The following is an 18509-nucleotide window of genomic DNA, read 5'->3' as shown; positions in this document are numbered from 1 at the left end:
CATGCCCAAGAGAAGCTGAGGGACGACATGCCACGGTTAGAGGGAGCGGGTGCTAGAGAGGGCACTCAGCCTGTGTCTCTGAGATGTGCGGGGTACACTGGTGCACAGCTGAAGTCGAACAGAGTTGAGCTAGGGGATACTGAGGCAATAGGAGCCAAGAGGGAAATGCCAGTGAAACCCCTCAAAGCACACAAGGGGTGTTCCTCTATGAAGGAGACACGGACAACAGCCCAGCTGAAGTGCCTCTACACCAATGCATGCAGCATGGGCAACAAACAGGAGGAGTTGGAAGCCATTGTACACCAGGAAAACTATGATATGGTGGCCATCACGGAAACATAGTGGGATGACTTGCACAACTGGAGTGTGGCGATGGATGGCTATAAACTTTTCAGGAGGGATAGGCAAGGCAGGAGAGGTGGTTGGGCAGCCCTGTATGTTAGGGACTGTTTGGATAGTTTAGAGCTTGATGATGGTGACAATAGGGTGGAGTGTCTATGGGTAAGAATCAGGGGGAAGGCCAACAAGGCAGATATTGTGGTGGGAGTCTGTTACGGACCCCCCAACCAGGATGAGGAGACAGATGAACTATTCTATAAGCAGCTGGGTGAAGCCTCACGATCGCTAGCCCTTGTTCTTGTGGGGGACTTCAACCTGCTGGATGTCTGCTGGAAATACAATACAGCAGAGAGGAAACAGTCCAGGAGGTTCCTGGAGTGTGTGGCAGATAACTTCCTGACGCAGCTGGTGAGTGAGCCAACGAGGGAAGGTGCCCCGCTGGACCTCTTGTTCACCAACAGAGAAGGACTTGTGAACCATGTGATGATTGGAGGCCATCTTGCGCAGAGTGATCACGAAACGATAGAGTTTTTGATACGTGGAGAAGCAACAAGGGGGGTCAGCAGAACTGCCACCTTAGACTTCCGGAGGGCAGACTTTGGCCTGTTTAGGAGACTGGTCGAGAGAGTCCCCTGGGAGGCAGCCCTAAAGGGCAAAGGAGTCCAGGAAGGCTGGACATTCTTCAAGGAGGAAGTCCTAAAGGCAGGCTGTCCCTAGGTGCTGAAAGATGAGCTGGCGGGGAAGAAGACCATCCCCGCTGAGTAGTGAGCTTTGCCTAGAACTCAGGAAAAAGAGGAGAGTCTACGACCTTTGGAAGAAGGGGCAGGCAAGTCAAGGGGGCTACAAAGGTATAGCGAAGTTGTGCAGGGAGAAAATTAGAAGGGCCAAGCTGAGCCAGAGCTCAATCTGGTTACTGCCATAAAAGACAACAAGAAATACTTCTTCGAATCCATTAGCAGCAGAAGGAGAGCTAAGGAGAATCTCCAGCCCCTAGTAGACGGGGAAGGGAACACAGTGACAAAGGATGAGGAAAAGGCTGAGTTACTTAATGCCTTCTTTGCCTCCGTCTTTTTAATAGTAAGACCAGTGGTTCTCTGGGTACCCAGCCCCCTGAGCTGGAAGACAGGGACGGGGTGCAGAATGAGGCCCCCACAATCCAAGGGGAAATGGTTAGCAACCTCCTACACCACTTAGACACACACAGGTCTATGGGGGTGGATGGGATCCACCCAAGGGTACTGAGGGAGCTGGCAGAAGTGCTCACCAAGCCACTTTCAATCCTTTATCAGCAGTCCTGGCTAACCAGGGAGGTCCCAGTTGACTGGAGGTTAACAAATGTGACACCCATCTACAAGAAGGGCCAGAAAGAGGATCTGGGGAACTACAGGCCTGTCAGCCTGACCTCGGTGGTGAGGAAGGTTATGGAGCAGATCATCTTGAGTGCCATCACACGGCATGTACAGGACACCCAGGTGATCAGGCCCAGTCAGCATGGGTTTATGAAAGCAGGTCCTGCTTGACTAACTTGATCTCCTTCTATGACAAGGTGACCTGCTTAGTGGATGAGGGAAAGGCTGTGGATGTTGTCTATATGTTGTCTATCTAGACTTCGGTAAAGCCTTTGACACAGTTTCCCACAGCATTCTCCTGGAGAAACTGGCTGCTCATGGCTTGGACGGGTGTACACTTCTCTGGGTAAAGAACTGGCTGGATGGCTGGGCCCAAAGGGTGGTGCTGAATGGAGTTAAATCCAGGTGGCGGCCGGTCACAAGTGGTGTTCCCCAGGGCTCTGTGTTGGGGCCAGTCCTGTTTAACATCTTTATCAATGATCTGGACGAAGGGATCGAGTGCACCCTCAGTCAGTTTCCAGATGACACCAAGTTGTGTGGAAGTGTTGATCTGCTGGAGGGGAGGAAGGCTCTACAGAAGGACCTGGAACAGGCTGGATCGATGGGTTGGGGCCAACTGTATGAGGTTCAACAAGGCCAAGTGCAAGGTCCTGCACTTGGGCCACATCAACGCCATGCAACACTACAGGCTTGGGGAAGAGTGGCTGGAAAGCTGCCTGGCAGAAAAGGACCTGGGGGTGTTGGTTGACAGCCGCCTGAATATGAGCCAGCAGTGTGCCCAGGTGGCCAAGAAAGCCAATGGCATCCTGGCTTGTATCAGACATAGTGTAGCCAGCAGGACTAGGGAAGTGATTGTGCCCCTGTACTTGGCACTAGTGAGGCCGCACCTCGACTACTGTGTTCAGTTTTGGGCCCCCCACTACAAGAGAGACACTGAGGTGCTGGAGCGTGTCCAGAGAAGGGCAACGAAGCTGGTGAAGGGTCTAGAGCAGAAGTCTTATGAGGAGCGGCTGAGGGAACTGGGGTTGTTTAGCCTGGAGAAGCGGAGGCCGAGGGGAGACCTTATTGCTCTCTACAACTTCCTGAAAGGAGGTTGTAGACAGGTGGGGGTTGGTGTCTTCTCCCAGGTAACAAGTGATAGGACAAGAGGAAATGGCCTCAAGTTGCGCCAGGGGAGGTTTAGACTGGATATTAGGAAGTTTTACTTCACGGGGAGGGTTGTCAAGCATTGGAACAGGCTGCCCAGGGAAGTGGTTGAGTCGCCATCCCTGGAGGTATTTAAAAGACGTTTGGGTGAGGTGCTTAGAGACATGGTGTAGTGGTGGTCTTGGTAGTGTTAGGTTTACGGTTGGACTCAATGATCTTAAAGGTCTTTTCCAACCTATACGATTCTGTGATTCTGTGATTCTATGACAGTAAGCTGGGCGGGAGCGTTGATCCGCTTGAGGGTGGTGTACTTGGCAGTGCTAGGTCAGCAGTTGGACTTGATAATCTTAAAGGGCTTTCCCAACCTAAATAATTCTATGATTCTCTGATTCAAGGAGGAGACCCCAAGCTGCCCCTCAGATTGGTCACATTGCACTCCGCTCGTTGTTTTTTGTGAGCCTGAGCTAAAGGTTGCTCCAGTTCCAGAGAGCTAAACTGAAATTTATGGTTTTCAGAAAGCTAACCAAGAATAACAGCAGAGGACAGGAAGTGGCACAGCTCAAGCCTGCCTGCAAGTAAATCCCATATGTGCTATGGTTAGTAAGCAGGAGTACTGCAGCCTACACTCTGCTGCTGACATAACGGACGGACGCAACCATCGGCCACTTTCTCTGCTGTGTTTTCTGGGTTATCAGTTGGCTTCCAGCTGAGAATTGATTCCCAGCCTGCAAATACTGTCCCTGTTGGTCAAGTTCACTAACTCCCCATAGGCCGTGAGGGTATTTTTAGGAGTGCTGGCCCAAAGTTAGTCACTGGTTCTTGTCAGTCTTGTGCTATGCTCTTTTCTGTTTTGGGAAATTATCTGTATTGTCAGTGCAGCTTGAGAATCCGTGGGAAGCAAACCAGATATTTTCACATCCGGTACTTCTGCAAGAGGACTGTGATACATTCCCCGTCCCATCCTTCTGAAGACAGCTGCTTTTCATAGCTCCTGGTGGACCAGCTTGACCTTAAAGGTGCTATAGGAACCTCATATGGACTTGGCCAACTGCAGAAAGCTGTTTCCATTTATTTCATGGGTGCGGTTGTTTTGGGTGTAGGTTTTGGTAGTGGGTGGTGGGGGCTGCAGGGGTGGGAAGAGGTCCAGGGCTGCCCTGTGGCAGACACAGTTCCAGCCAGCTCCACAATGGACCCACTGCACACCAAAGCTGAGCCAGTCAGAGGAGTTTGTGGCATCTCGATGAAAATGTATTTGTGAAAGGGCAGAAAATGCCAGAAAGAGGAGGGAACAAAAGACTGAGAAAGAACCGAAGGCCAGAGGAGGAGGAGGTGCTCCATGAGCAGGCACCCCCTGAAAGGCTTTCAGCCAGTGGGTAAGCCCACACTGGAGCAGGTACACCTCTGAAGGGAGTGCAGCCCATGGAGGACCCACACTGGAGCATAGGAAAAGAGTGAGAAGGAAGGCGTGGCAAAGAGAAACCACTATGTCCTGACCCCAACCCCCTGCACGGCTTGTTGCCTCACTGGAGAAACTGAGTGTAACCTTTGATGATAGAAAGGTGAGGGGAGAGGTGTCTGGAGTGGAGTTGAGCCTGGGTGTGAAGTTGAGCCTGGGGAAGAGAGAAAGGTGATTGAAATGTTTGTCTTTTTTCATTTCCCGATACCCAAACCAGTAACTGAATATTTCTGCCAATTGGCAGAAATATTTCTTGGTCTTTATTTTGACCCATGAGTTTTCTCCCTCCAGCTCCTCATGTTTCCTCCCCCTGTCCCAATGGAGGAGGAGGAGGAGGAGGGAACGAGCATCTGTGCTGGCGCCTGGCTGGCAGCCGGGGTCAACCCACCACAGCGATGCAGAGAAATGAGGTATGCTCAGTATCCTGCCAAATTTTAGCACATTCTTGGAAAACACAGCCCCTCTTTTAACTCTTTCCTACCATAAATTTTCCAACAAGCTTAAAGTTTAAAAGAAAACTTCAAAACGACACTCTTTTCCTTCAAAATACATTTATTTCATTTCTTGATACAAGAATGGTAGAATTTGGCTTCTCTAACTTTAAGGATGGCGTTCAACCTAACATAAATACAGAACATGGAGTACAAGTCATGTTCCTAGAGAAGAAGGAAAGACAGGCTATATAGCATCGCATAATTACAATTCTATCTTCAAGCAACTGAAACCACCGCTGTACTGATAAGACTTTCATGACCTGTAATGGGAACTCAGACTCCTGCCTAGGGTTTTCTGAATCTGATCCCAATCTTCTTTCAACTAGCTGATTCTTTTTTCCCTTCTCAATTTTTTTCCCCATTTCAGCCTCAGGTTTCTTCTTCTTTAATTTTGCATTACTGTTGTCTGACATTTAACTTTTCCCTTCTTCTTTCCACTGAACTGTCTTTCCCTAATCCATTAGATCTCACAGTTCTACTTAAAGAAGCTTTAATGGGACAGGGATTAAGACCAGGCAGATAAGAGGTGTGAAGTTTTCTCTTTGTCCTGGACTTACTTATAATAGTGCATTTTTTTGGTGATGGTTTATACACATCTTGGAATGCACACACAGCCTTGATAATATTCTGCACCAGAAAGCAATCATTAGAGGCTTTCTCTGTTCCCTTAGTTGAGAACAAATAATACTAAAAAGTTCTTTTGCTTCAAAGGGCATTTTTTCCCTATTTTGAGACACTGTAATTTTCTCTCATTTTTTCTCCCCTTTTTTTCAGGTTTTCCTGTTTTGTGCCACAGTCCTACTCTCTTTATTTGATAATTACCGATGTCCTAAGCCGTTCTAGTCTCTCCCTCTCTCAACCCTGACCTCTTGGCAGAGAACTTTGATTCTACAACCCATTTGATTCAAAATTTCCTTTTACAGTGCCTCCAAAGGGACAGGGATTAAGACCGGGTGGATAAGAGGTGTGAGTGTCCCTTCCCTTTTGGATAGAAATGGGTAAAACATTTCTGTAGGTTCCTTTCCAAGCCTTAGAGGCATTCTCACCATGAGAGCCATCTGCTCTGCTTCATAAAAGTTCACTTGCCCTTCCTCCAAGTCCAGAAGCACACCAAGCACGGAATTACGCATCTGCTGCTTCTCAATCCTACGGTCTCCTTCGCTAGAGAAAATCTCTCCCTGGGACCTGTGCAGAGCCCAGTAGTCCTCCCCAGGAAGTCCTCCCCAGGAGTCCTCCCCTTCCTCCTCCTGTCTCCCTTTCTCCCTCACCACCCCCAGCACCCAGTCCTGCTGCTGGCCCACCTCCACCTCCCAGTAGTGCTTCCCAGCTGCAAACCCTTCCTTTGCCACCAGGATAGGGACTGTGGAGGGAGTGTTTGGGCCAGCAGGTTCAGACGCGTGGCTCTCCACACCTGGAGCCCCTGGCACCTGGAGCTCCAGGACTCGGCAGTCAGGATTCACAGTAATGGGAACTGGAGGGGAAAACGAGAATCATTTGATGAGTAGAGTGGCTCAGGGACCTCTCTCCGCATGGGGCAATGGGTTGAAGCGTTTGAGGGTCTGAGTGGTTGTCCTGGTTTCAGCTGAGATAGAGTTAATTTTCTTTATAGTGGCTGGTATGGGGCTATGTTTTGGATTTGTGCTGAAGACAGTGTTGATAATACAGAGATGTTTTAGTTGTTGCTGCGCTAGTCAAGGACTTTTCAGCTTCTTGTGCTCTGCCAGGTGCAGAAGAAGCTGGGAGGGGACACAGCCAGGATAGTTGATCCAAACTGACCAAAGGGCTATTCCATACCACATGACGTCATGCTCAGTATATAAAGCTGGGGAAGAAGAAGGAAGGGGGGACATTTGGAGCGATGGCGTTTGTCTTCCCAAGTAACCATTACGCGTGGTGGAGCCCTGCTTTCCTGGAGGTGGCTGGGCACCTGCCTGCCCATGGGAAGTGGCGAATGAATTCCTTGTTTTGCTTTGCTTGCGTGCGCAGCTTTTGCTTTACCTGTTAAACTGTTTTTATCTCAACCCTCAAGTTTTTTTACTTTTGCTCTTCCGATTCTCTCCCCCATCCCACCGAGGGGGAGTGAGCGAGCGGCTGCGTGGTGCTTAGTTGCCGGCTGGGGCTAAACCACGACAGTGGTCCTGGCACGATTCAACAAAGAACTTAAACATTCCCCAGAGCAGGGCATGCAATCACTGATGAACCAAGAGGTACCTTGGAGCTGTAACAGCCATGTCCTTTCTCGGGGCACAAGTCCACAAGCTTTACAAGAAATCTCTCTTTCTCTTTTCCATACGGCCATCTGTCCTTTCCAGAATTGTGTCCACACCCCACCCCAGACTTTGACATCTTTCAGCAACTGCTTTTCTCAGTCTTCCCGACTGCCACATCCCAGCCTCATTTCCTGTTAACCAAGCCAGGCGTATTCCTGTGACTCCAGCTCAGCTGGTATATCTCTAACATCATGGCATGGTCATTTCAGGGTAGCTTGGACAGATGGCCGTTGTATTTTCACACCCTTCCTCCTGCCAGCTTACCTGCGTGGCTTCTGGCTTCCCAGAAATCTACAGAAAGGAAATGGACATTACTGTATTATGTTTTTATAGGGCAGTTAGATACTTCTCAGACTGAAATACTGAGAAGTCTACTAGTGTGCAATTCCTGGCATCACTGTGATTCTGCATCAGTGATGACCTTCCTCCTCTTAACGCACCAATACTTCTAATTACTAGCATTTTTAAACCACTTACCCAGTTCGGCTTTGAGTCGCTCTGAAAGGTAAAGATATTCCAGTCACTAACATTTGTTTGCTTTTACTTTTTTGTTCCAGTTTTTCAAAATAGGCCAACCCCCACGCGTGAACAGGAGACTATTCCTGTCCATAGGTTGATATTTCACTATATTACTTGGCTTCAAATCCAGGGATAACATAGACGTACTAACCTGAAGACTTGTGTTATTGTTTCTAAACTTGACAAGAATGTCAGATTTGCATAAAATATGTTTTCTTACCAAAGCGTTTTTTGAGTTTGGACTTCACTGAAAAGGAATAGCATAAATGAGTGATGTAAAAACTCAAGGCAAAAATGAAAAAACATTTGTGAGAAAGACATTAGAATTACATTCCCAGTTGTTCCTTTTGGGAACAGCGTGTTCACTTATGTGGGAGATTTCTGTCATTAAACTTGCAGGATAAAAGCAATTATAGTTTTTTCTTAGTAACGTGAGAAGAGGGGAAGGAGAGAATGAGAAAGCTAAGCTGAGAGTTTGGGTTCTGTGAAATTTGCAGTTGTGTCCAGGTGAAATTTGGTGCTTAGGGACATGGTTTAGTGGTGGGTTTGGTAGTGTTAGGTTAACGGTTCGACTCGATGATCTTAAGGGTCTTTTCCAACCTAAATGATTCTATGAAACCACAAGGGAGAGAAAAAACCTAATGCAGAGCCCTGAGAGATGTAAGTGGACCGGCATCAGGGTCTAAGGTACAATGCATCCTGCACGTGTAGGTAGAGAAGTAATTACCATTGGCCTCTGCCCTGTAATCACCTCTAATAACATTTCTGATAAGTCACTTAAAATAAAAGTAAGCTAATTAAACGAGTAGCTTATTTTCACTGAGGCTGGACAGCATCCATTCTCGATAAATATTTTAGGAAAATGAGATTTACCTGCTCGATTTTTGGTTTTCTCTCCTTCTGAAAAGTTCAGCACATAGAATAAGAGAAATAATATTAAGAGAGTACTTATTGGGTATAAATTGGAAGTTAAAATTTACTTAGTGGACTTTCGTACTGCATTTCATAAAGCCTTAAACTTGTGTCATTTCTGTGGGAAACACATCCTTCCAACATACTTTCTACTAGATTGTTTTACAGCTAAGCACACACACACAAATTCTACAATACTTAAAGCCTTTCTTTTCTGAAAAAAAAAAAAAAAAGAAAAGAAAAGTAAATATCTCAGAATGTGCCTGGAGTTTTTCATGTGAAAATTATTCGATTCAGCTGAGCCTTGCATTTCATTTTAAATGCTTAATGACATTAAACAGTGCCATCAAACCCAGTAATCAGAGCAGAATAAACAAACAAAGCAACCAACTCAGAAAAAAAACCAAAGTGGACATAACTTTAGCACAAAGACAATTAAACACAATGAACAACAAAAGCATCGTACCTAACATGGACTTCAGTTGGTTTTTTTCTAGAAAAGACAGTACAGAGATAAGAAATGTAAGCTCTTTGATAGATCGGCTTAATGCACTCAACAATACCAATATATGAACCGCGTAACCATATAGCAAGTGCATCTTTGGATTATACGGTCAACAGCTCTGAGTTAAGTACATGTAAATCCAATTCAACAATTTAACCCATGAATGTATCACATTATTTCAACTTTATTATATTTAGATAACTCAAGTTATTATTTTTTATTATTATTTCATCTTTATTATTATTAGATAACTCATTAAGCAGGGTGGGAACAAGACTTATTTGTATTGCTGGTAGAGGTCTTCTTTCAAAGCCTATTTAGATCATGCCTTAACTGACCACATTTAAGAGGGATATTCAGATGCATAGGTACCTAGTGCATTTGAGATGCCCTGGGGTTCCCCAAGTGGCATGTAGGTGTCTAAAGGATCTCTCGTGTCCTATAGAAGCTCTGTTAGTTCACATTGTATCTGTCAGATACGATCAAAGATCAATGAGGTATCTGCTTCCTTCCAGGATGGCAGCTAGGAGATAAGTGGGATGACCAAGGACATCACAAATCATCCAAGGCACCTGTTTGTACACAAGAGAATTGAGCCATAGGCATTCAAGCTCCCAGTGGAGATCCATAAATAAAATTCACAGGGTTTACAGGGCTACTCAGCTGACTAAAGGTAGTTCTGAATAATCTTGAAAAAGGCAGAAGAGTGGTCACCAGGAGGAGAAGGAGTGCTAGAAGCTTGCTAAGAGCTTTCCATCCAACAGCAGAGATTTTGGTTGAGTTTTCAAAAAGGTCACTGCTGGCCCATGTTACTTCCTTGTAAACATTTGCAGTCTTCACAAGAGAATAGGCCTCATGTGGGATATGATGTGTGGTTGTCACTGTTTCATATATTGAAACACTGTCACATATTGAAAAGGGCTGCCACTCCTGCAATTGCTATATTGATAATCAACATTTGAATATTGTTTCCCTGAATTTACGTCTTTGAGATCTCTGAACATCTTAGCATCATTTCAAATACAAAGCACTTTTACCTTCTTCCATGTCCATCTTTGCTTTTACTGAAAAATAAAGAAAATTAATCATAATGTTAATTATTCTTGTAAACTTGCCTTGTCATACAACAGTGTACTTTATATACAAACAGAAATAAGTGGGGTTAAAACTTCAATCTAATTTAACCTAATAAATTTCCCAAGGCTTCCTGTTAGTCCAAAGAATTCTTAGTTTTTATACCAAGACATGTCTCATTTCTAATGGAGTTCACAAAAAATGAGGTAGCATTCTGAGACACCCAGTCCTTCCTAGGCAAGTCTTGTCCCAACCATAGCCTAACTGAGCTTCAGAGACCAGGAATAAATCCTTTCTGGCCCCATGGACATGTGCATCCTCAACTGCCAAATCTGGTCAGGGAACAGAACCAGATGTGCCTCAGGGAATAAAATTATTCATGCAATTCATTTGTGAGAATAATCCCTGCTATGGTTATAGCATGGGTCAATTAGTACTCTCCGTAACAATAAGCAGGTATCATCTAGGCGACAACATGAGGCGAGGGCCATTGCCAATAAATGGTTTGACTGCGGTTACTCTGTCCTGGTGAACAGGAATGTTCAGCACAATCCACATGAGCTGATCCACATTCAGCACAATCCCATGCCCCCCCACCCCATGGCAGTGGGGTTGGCCTAGATGATCTTTAAAGGTCCCTTCCAACCCAAACCATTCTATGATTCTATGCCAACTGGTCCATTTTATTTTCAAGTACAGACATAGGTGGTGAGTACCAAACAAATATATTCAAAGAGTAAGTTGCTTTCAGAGTCTTGAGATGGCCTTGAGTTGGATCCTTGAATTGCTCTTGACTGTTTGGTTCATTCATTTAGTTCTTCCTCTTCTAAAGAATCTGAGGAATGCTTCTGATCAATTAATTAACTCTTGAACAATTGCAAACAAAGCTTGAATATGTATGACATATATGTCAGTCAGCATACAGTAATGACTAGAGCTTAAGGAAAGAAGGAAACAGACTGTTTATAAAGCACAAATGAAAAAACCTCATATGGGAACTTATTACATTGTGCGGTGCAAAAATAAAATTAAAAACAACAAAACATTTGGAGGCAACTAGAACTGCTAATTAGTTCTGTAATTTAATATAAACAAACCTTCCAACTTACAAATTGTCATAATCTTCATATTAATCTTCCTCATTACTTACCTGAGCTAACTGTTTTCTTGTGATTACCTGGTAAAAAAAGAGCAAAAACCCCTTTATTGCAGGTTTTTGTAGAGTAATACTGACAGAAATCAGAAATCTTTGATTTGTCCTTTAAACTCTTCTGTCATTAGCAACATTCTGGAGTTATCTCCCTAATAATTATAGAGAGGAAACTACATATGTAGTTTAGCTCACAGAGCTCCTCTTGTCAGACGTAAAGCTGTCTCAGGTAAGGACATGCAATTTGCATTCCTTCTTATTCAGACCGTATACTTTCCCACACCTTTTTTGTTCAATTTCCTGAATTTGATCATTAAACAATCACTGGTGATTTTGCTTGTGAGCTTTTGTTACAGTCATGGATTTCAATATGAACTGTTATGATATTTCTATATGTTGACTGAGATAAGATATAAAGAAATACTTACTTCTCAGCTTAGAAAATACAGTGGAAATTAGGACCATGCTAAGACATAAAATTACCAAGAAGATAATCAGCCATTTGGAAATGGAGGGAAAGAAAATATCTGTAAAAATGACCAAAAGGAGTTATTCTATTAATGTTTAAACATAAAGACAATTATAACTTAGGATGCAGACAATACATCTGAGGAGGTGGTGAATTTGTATTTTACTTGAATTTTGCTAGTAATGTTGCTGAAGAAGAGATCTAGCCCTGTGGCACAGGATTAATCCAGGGTGACTCTTTCTCTGGGTATCAGATTCAGAATTATGAAAGAGATGTCTGAAATAGGTAGACAGGTTTCCACAGTTCATGAGTCATGGGAAAGGCAGCAATACCGGCTGTTTTTTTGTCTCAGTTTTTTTTCATGGATGCGTTGTGTTTCATGCTAAACTGAGCAGGTGATGGAATGAAGGAAGACACCATCACCACTGGACAAGAGAGACACTTTCACTCTTGTTTAATTTGATTCAATGAATATCTGCTTCATCCTGCCAAGTACAGTGCATAAGCCAAGAAGGAGAATAAGATTTAAGACATTCCCCATGTTGGCCATTTCCTATTTGAGTAACAGGTTTTCCAGGTACCTCTGCACTTAATGTTCTGGGATTTCTTGATGCCATCCCAAAAGGGACTTCCCTCACACACTTCTTCAAGAGGTTTACACTGCACTCTAGTTCCCATTCCAGACCTAGACATTGGCTTTGTGGTGCTGAAGTTCTTTTTGGGGTCCAGCCCTAGGAGGCTTGCTTCAGACTACCCAATGTTCGTCTATATACTCAGCAAACAGAAATGTGTAAAGTTTTACAGAGTATGGGGAGGCATGACATTATCCACACGATTACACAGTAATGCACATATTAAAAAGAGGGAAGATAAAAACATAGACTAAAAACGTTTGTGAGATGTTGAAATTATCACTTTAACTCTTGTGACTGCAAGTACTGTTTTCAGCTATGCTCTGTGAAACCCACCAGTGCACATCTTATTAAATGGACTGGTAATCTGTTTCTGGATAATGAAAGCCTTTAGAGTGTTTGACCATCGCTAAGGAAATATGTCATTTTTATATGTGTATGCAGTTGTATTCTTAATGCGTTTTAATTCAGCTCCAACAAGTTGACTGCCTTAAATTTGAAGAAGGGAACACAGAAAGTCTTGATACTACCTGGTCCCTTTTTAAAAGGAGAAACTGATTCACTAGGTACTGTTGAAGGCTGTGCAGTCAACTAGAAATAAAGGTGGAGGAAGACTGCAGCTCTCATGAACATTTTCCAACACTGATTCTGGGAATACATCTTCAGGCCAGCTCATGACATAAAAATGGGACCCATGCCATTTAGACAGTCTCTCTTTTTAATTTTACAAGCAGGTGACTACAGAGCTCACCCACCTGAGATGAGGACTCGAGACTCGCTCATTGTATTTAGCAGATTGTTGACTATCCTGCAGGACACTTCCATGTCAGAGCCCGGTTTTAGGTTCATGGAAGTTACGACACTGTATAGGCCTGCAGGCATCATTGTCATCTTTGTGGTCGATAGTTCCTTCCGGACCTGTCCTTGGCCATCCAGCCAGATCACCTCAGGTTTAGGAAACCATCCAGTTGCATGGCAGGTGAGGCCAATGCCCTGCTTCATGTGACTCCTCAGGAAAATGGAAGGCACACCACCTTTAGCTAAGAAAAAGCATATGTATTCTCCATTTCAACCAGTACTGAGAACAGGAAATTGTCTGGTTTATCTTGAATTCAACACTTTTTTTTAAATATTTATATTTGTATGGAAGTATATAGAAAGATTTTTCTGAATTTAAACTGTGACAGAGACTGGGGTCCTGAAGTTTCTTAATGGTCATCAATTCAGAGTCTATCAGATTGAGAATAAGGAACAATTTAATGGAGATGACAGCAAACAGAGCTAGGTGGGGATGGCTATTCTGGAATGAAGTTGCCAGTGGAATTTCCCAGAACTTTGTAAAAAAAGAAAAAAAATCTATATAATTATGATGGATTACAGGAAGGATTACAGGATTACAGGAATGGATTACAGGAAACCTATGAACAATTAGTGCAATCTGTACATGAAAACAGAATTAGTGTCTCAGGCTAATCATTTCAAGTAAAACTGTTACTGACATGGTACAGATCCGGTGTACAGTTCAAAAAAAATGTATTGTTTATACCCAGGATCTCAGAAGACTAACTTGCAGGGTTACTTAGATGTTAAACCGTTGTTCCATCTGGAGTTCTAAAGCTAAGAAGACATATTCAGAAGGATCTAGCTGCAATATGAGATGCCACAATACCTACATAGTGGAAATTGGTTCCTGTGAGCAGGGAAAGCATGGAGGAACACATGTCCACTTCTAAGCCAACCACATTAACTGAAGCTACCCATGAAGCTGGTATCTATTAAGGTACTAAAATAGATACAGGAGCAATGAAGGCCTACCTACTGCTTTGTGCTCCGGCTGTGGGTAGGCAGCAAGGTAAGCAGTGATGTATTGGGGTGGAACCAATTAATTATGCTGACCATAGAGAAACTGCACAATCAGCTCAGTAATGGTTGATTGCACAGTAGAAATCTAAATTTAACTTTATGTTGATCAGCTGAATAATTGCAGGGTTCCCTGAACTTTCTGACTGGGCTTTCATCGAGTATGAAGGGAGATTGTACTCTCAAGTCACATACAGCTGCATGTGTTTGGGTACCTAAATAAAGGTATCTCACATCAGAACTAAAACTTACCTCAAATATCAGTTATAGCCATTAATTTAAAGAAAACTAACTCAAATCAAACACCCCCCCCAAGACATTTTATGTGTCAAATTATATTAAATTTATATTATAGTTCCCTCAGTCAGTGATGGATATACATGTTTCTGTTCCGTTCCATCTTTGAATAAAAAGAGAGAGAATTGCCACTGACCTGCCACTTGCAGTTCAATCAACACATCATGGTATGTGTCATTGAAAGAGACCGCACAAGTGTATGATCCTTTGTCAGAGCTCCTGACATTCTTCAAGCGCAGAGACATGTTGCCAACTCTAAATTCACTGTGGAAGAATTCTGTTCTGCCTTGATATCTCTCATCTTGTTTCTCCTTTTTATTCTTTCCATCATATCTGCTCACCATTATTTTTTGAGACTGTTCATGAAATATCCACTGGACAGAGAATACCTCAGGAATGTTATCTGCTACCACGTGGCAGGGCAGAATGACCCCTTCTCCAATGACTCCAATGATGGAACTATTAGGAGGAGAGCTAATAAATTGACCTATGTAAAGATAAAATGGCAGTTATTTCTGTTTGTCCATATCACATTTTTTGTGACATTACATCAGGCAACCAAGAGAACCAATATCACTGTCAATAGGGGAGGAATTCAGAAGAACCCTGAAAAATAACATGGCAGATTACTTAGATGAGTAATGTTCACATTATGTGAGGCTCATGGAGTTTATCCTTCAGCATTTTGAAAACTAACTTAAGCAAGTTTGTGGTCATTAAGTAAGGGCTATTGAGAAATCGTGGAAAATGGGTGAGCACTGAGAAGTCTGCAAAAGGTCAAATACAGGATGTAGGATCTATCTAACAGGAATGTAAAGGTGGGATTCAATTGCCCAAATGCTGGTACCTAGTATCATTTGAAATGTCGTAAGGTATGCAAGACGTCCCTATGGTGCTGGCAGATGTAGCATACAACCTGCAGCAGATCTGCACTCACGTGAAGGAGCAGCTGGAGAACAGAACAGAATACAGCAGTGCCTAGAAGGACACTAGACATTTATGTATTGGCACCTGAATTGCATATACAATGATTTGGTCATCGACATCTGAGCTAGATGTCCTCGGTTCGGAATGAGGAGAAACAGGCAGCTTCAGAGATCAGCTTTTGTTAAAGGGCCAATGGCGCTCTCTTCCAGATCTTTTCTTTGAATGGTGAACTCTAGGGTTGCTATACTGAAGTTAGATGTGCAGCTTTCATAATTCTAAAGATAGGTGAGATGAATCCCACCCACAACATACATCTTTGGAAGGGACTAAAAGGGAAAACCAGGCCATTTTATAGTAGTCATTATCATTTTGGTTCTAAGGAAGCTAGCAGAATGGAAGAAAGGCTCTTGGAAGTAACAAAATAAATAGCAACCAACATGGATTTGCAAAGAATTCATATCACAGCAACTTGACTTTATTCTATGGCAAGTTAAAAATCTACCATGAAACACCAAGGAAATATTTAATATTAAATATAATGTCACTTCATATGCTGTATGGGATTGCATCTGATCAAGCCCAAAGGGCCCCAGTCTATGCTGATCTTCTATCACATCTGCCAGCTCCATTTAACAGGAAATCTCAGATACACTAACGCATTTACAATGGCACTAGGTGTCTGTGGTTCGGCACCTGAATAACTCACAGGGAGTGGGATTAAGGTCCAGAACTGGGAACCTAAAAACAGATGTCCAGGCTTCCTAATCATCAAGAGCACTAAAAGCAAAACTTCCATCTTTGAATAAACTGAGAGACACACTTGCCACTGACCTGGCACTTCCAGTTCAATCATTGCCTTGACTACATTCCTACTATAGTCAATGGAGATCTAGCCAATAGTTGGTTCAGTTCATTCTACAGTAGGCAGTTGAGTCTGTTCATTGGGTAGGATACAGTTGGGTAGGAACATTGGGTAGGAACATCCATCTTTGATGCCCTGAGGTACTCTAGACACAGGACTGGCAAATGTGACACAGGCTACATGATAGGTCTGTTCTATTTTGGAACATCAAGAAGCAAGAAGACGACCCTACAGTATCTAAAAGAGCAGCAGATGCCAATGCATGAGCAACTGAATCTTATCCTAGATGCTGAGCTTGCATGAAGACACCTGCTTCTCAGAAGCTAAATGTAGGCAGCTAAATCTGCGAGCCAAATCCAAAATCTTGGGCACAATTCAGTTGGCTACACCTAGCTGTCTAGTGCTGAGTTACCCTAGAGCTTCCCAGCTGGCCTCCATTCACCAGTCTAGAGGGTTATAAGTCTCCTGCAGCCCTATCATATCTTCCAGCCCACACAGATGTCTCAGGTACCTTAACACATATCAGACTGCACGAGGGTCTTCTTTGGTGTTTTAATTTGACGGTTTATGTCATCTAAGTTAAAAAGAAGAAAGATGTGTACTCATTACTTTTGACTTTTACATTTTTGTGAACGTAGGCAGAAATAAGCTGTTTCATTAAAATATATTCAAAATGGAACTATCTTTACCTGTAATCAGGCATGATCTGCATTGAAAAGTCAGTATGTGAATAGCTGTCAGCCACCAAAAGGGGGAACCCATCAATATCCAGGCTTCCTAATCATCCACAGGACCAAAAGCAAAGCTTCCAGATGAAATTCCTGTGTGACTCCTTCGGTCTCTTCACATGTTCAATGCAAAATAACAAGCGTAATTGTGGAGATAAAATAATAGGGAAAAATATGAATGAACTTACAGATAATGCGTTTGATGCTGTCAAAGGCAGAGAGTATTGCAGGAGACCTTTCCTCATTTTAGCAAATTTAACTACATAAATGATCCAAAAGAACTATACTCTTTGCCTCCTTTATTCAGCTGTCCATATTTACCTTTATCTTCCAGAAACCCTTTATTACATTCATTGGCAATTTTTTCCTTTCAGTGAGGAGTTTAAAGCATTTCATCTTGTCTTTTGATGTTAGCAGATTACTCTTTTTTTTTTTTCTTTTCCTTTCTTATCGTAAAAAAACCCCAAACAACCTCACGGGTAAATTCCCAGGAGCAATGTTGTCTTACATCAGCATTTTAAAGAGAAACTTGTGATTTAACAAATGTGACTCTCTCCAACTTCCTCCCAAGATCTTTGTTTTCAACTCACCACTGAACTAATCCATACTCACAGCGTACTCACAGTAAAAATACATAACTCAAACTGACTAGTGAGCTGAAAGGGCACAACACAACTTAATTATAGATATAACAGCTCCTGATTTCCTCTCCTCTTCTGTGTTTTTTCTCACATCTCCCATCTCACTTGATAAAATCAAGTGCTGTCAGAGAGAGGTATTCCCATCTGAAAATGGCAATCATGCATCTAAAGCAGGCCGGTTCATTCCTGTCAGTGCAACCGATTAAATCCACACCAGTTAATTCAAGTATCATAGTAAATGCAATGGGTTTTCTTCATGGATTTAGCAAAAGTAGAATTTCTTACCTGAATAGTAAGAACCTTGAGACTTCTCTATGGGATATGGTTGTGGTGAACCTTTGTCCTCATATCTTTATTACCACTGAAGCTTGTGATTGCATTTTCCACATCCAATAGGGCTAGAGGGGATTGGGCAGTAGGACTGGGGAAAAGGTAGCTGTCAAGATTCATATTGCAAGACCAAAATAGCTTCTTGTTTTCCAATTCATCGCTCTATACGCCTAGCTGGAACAAAGTAGGGATGTTCCTCCTCATCCTCCTGTGCAAAATCATTCTCTGTTCAACCAGCATTTAGCCAGACAGCACTGCAGTAAGACTTACAAGTACATCATGAACACAGTAGAGTACTTCATTTCTACCACATGCTCAAGTGTTTCCCCCTGTTTGCAAATATATCTGGATCTTGGTAGTGTTGCGATTTTTTTCCATATTGTTCTTTTTATGTCCTGTTGAAGGTCAGAGAACAATTTCAGTCAACTTTCCTCTCATTTTTATCCTTCAGTTTTTCTGACTCCTGGCCATCCTGTGAAAAAGCATTTAGTGCTCTCAGGAGACTGCTCTCTCTCTTTCTATATCCAGATTGTACTGAAGAGTCTTGAA

The 18509-nt window shown here is 43.0% G+C and overlaps 1 protein-coding gene across 1 annotated transcript; it reads right to left on the bottom strand.

The window, feature by feature from the left end:
* Positions 1–5701: 5701 nt before the first annotated feature.
* LOC142421190 (butyrophilin subfamily 2 member A1-like) lies at positions 5702–17023 on the bottom strand. The gene is made up of 11 exons (XM_075525727.1): positions 16951–17023; positions 14609–14959; positions 13071–13355; positions 11643–11741; positions 11215–11241; positions 10319–10396; positions 10028–10054; positions 7794–7820; positions 7532–7552; positions 7319–7345; positions 5702–6255 (listed from the first exon to the last, which is right to left on the bottom strand). Exons 1-11 carry the CDS (start codon positions 17021–17023, stop codon positions 5702–5704), a joined length of 1569 nt encoding a protein of 522 aa, XP_075381842.1.
* Positions 17024–18509: the final 1486 nt, after the last annotated feature.

Source organism: Mycteria americana, chromosome 27 (assembly GCF_035582795.1).
Source record: "Mycteria americana isolate JAX WOST 10 ecotype Jacksonville Zoo and Gardens chromosome 27, USCA_MyAme_1.0, whole genome shotgun sequence".
Lineage (NCBI taxonomy): Eukaryota > Metazoa > Chordata > Aves > Ciconiiformes > Ciconiidae > Mycteria > Mycteria americana.
The sequence above is the reverse complement of the archived record's forward strand: the minus strand, read 5'-3'. Positions and strand labels throughout refer to the sequence as shown.

Bases quoted from the DNA above. Each gene is read 5' to 3' on its own strand.
- LOC142421190 (XM_075525727.1), bottom strand. From the start codon at position 17,023: ATGGGTTCCCCCTTTTGGTGGCTGACAGCTATTCACATACTGACTTTT. The intron at 10,397-11,214 runs GTAAGTAATGAG...TTCCCTGACCAG, and splicing joins CAAGAAAACAGTTAGCTCAG to ATTTGGCAGTTGAGGATGCA. The intron at 7,346-7,531 runs GTAAGTGGTTTA...TCCTTTCTGTAG, and splicing joins GCGACTCAAAGCCGAACTGG to ATTTCTGGGAAGCCAGAAGC.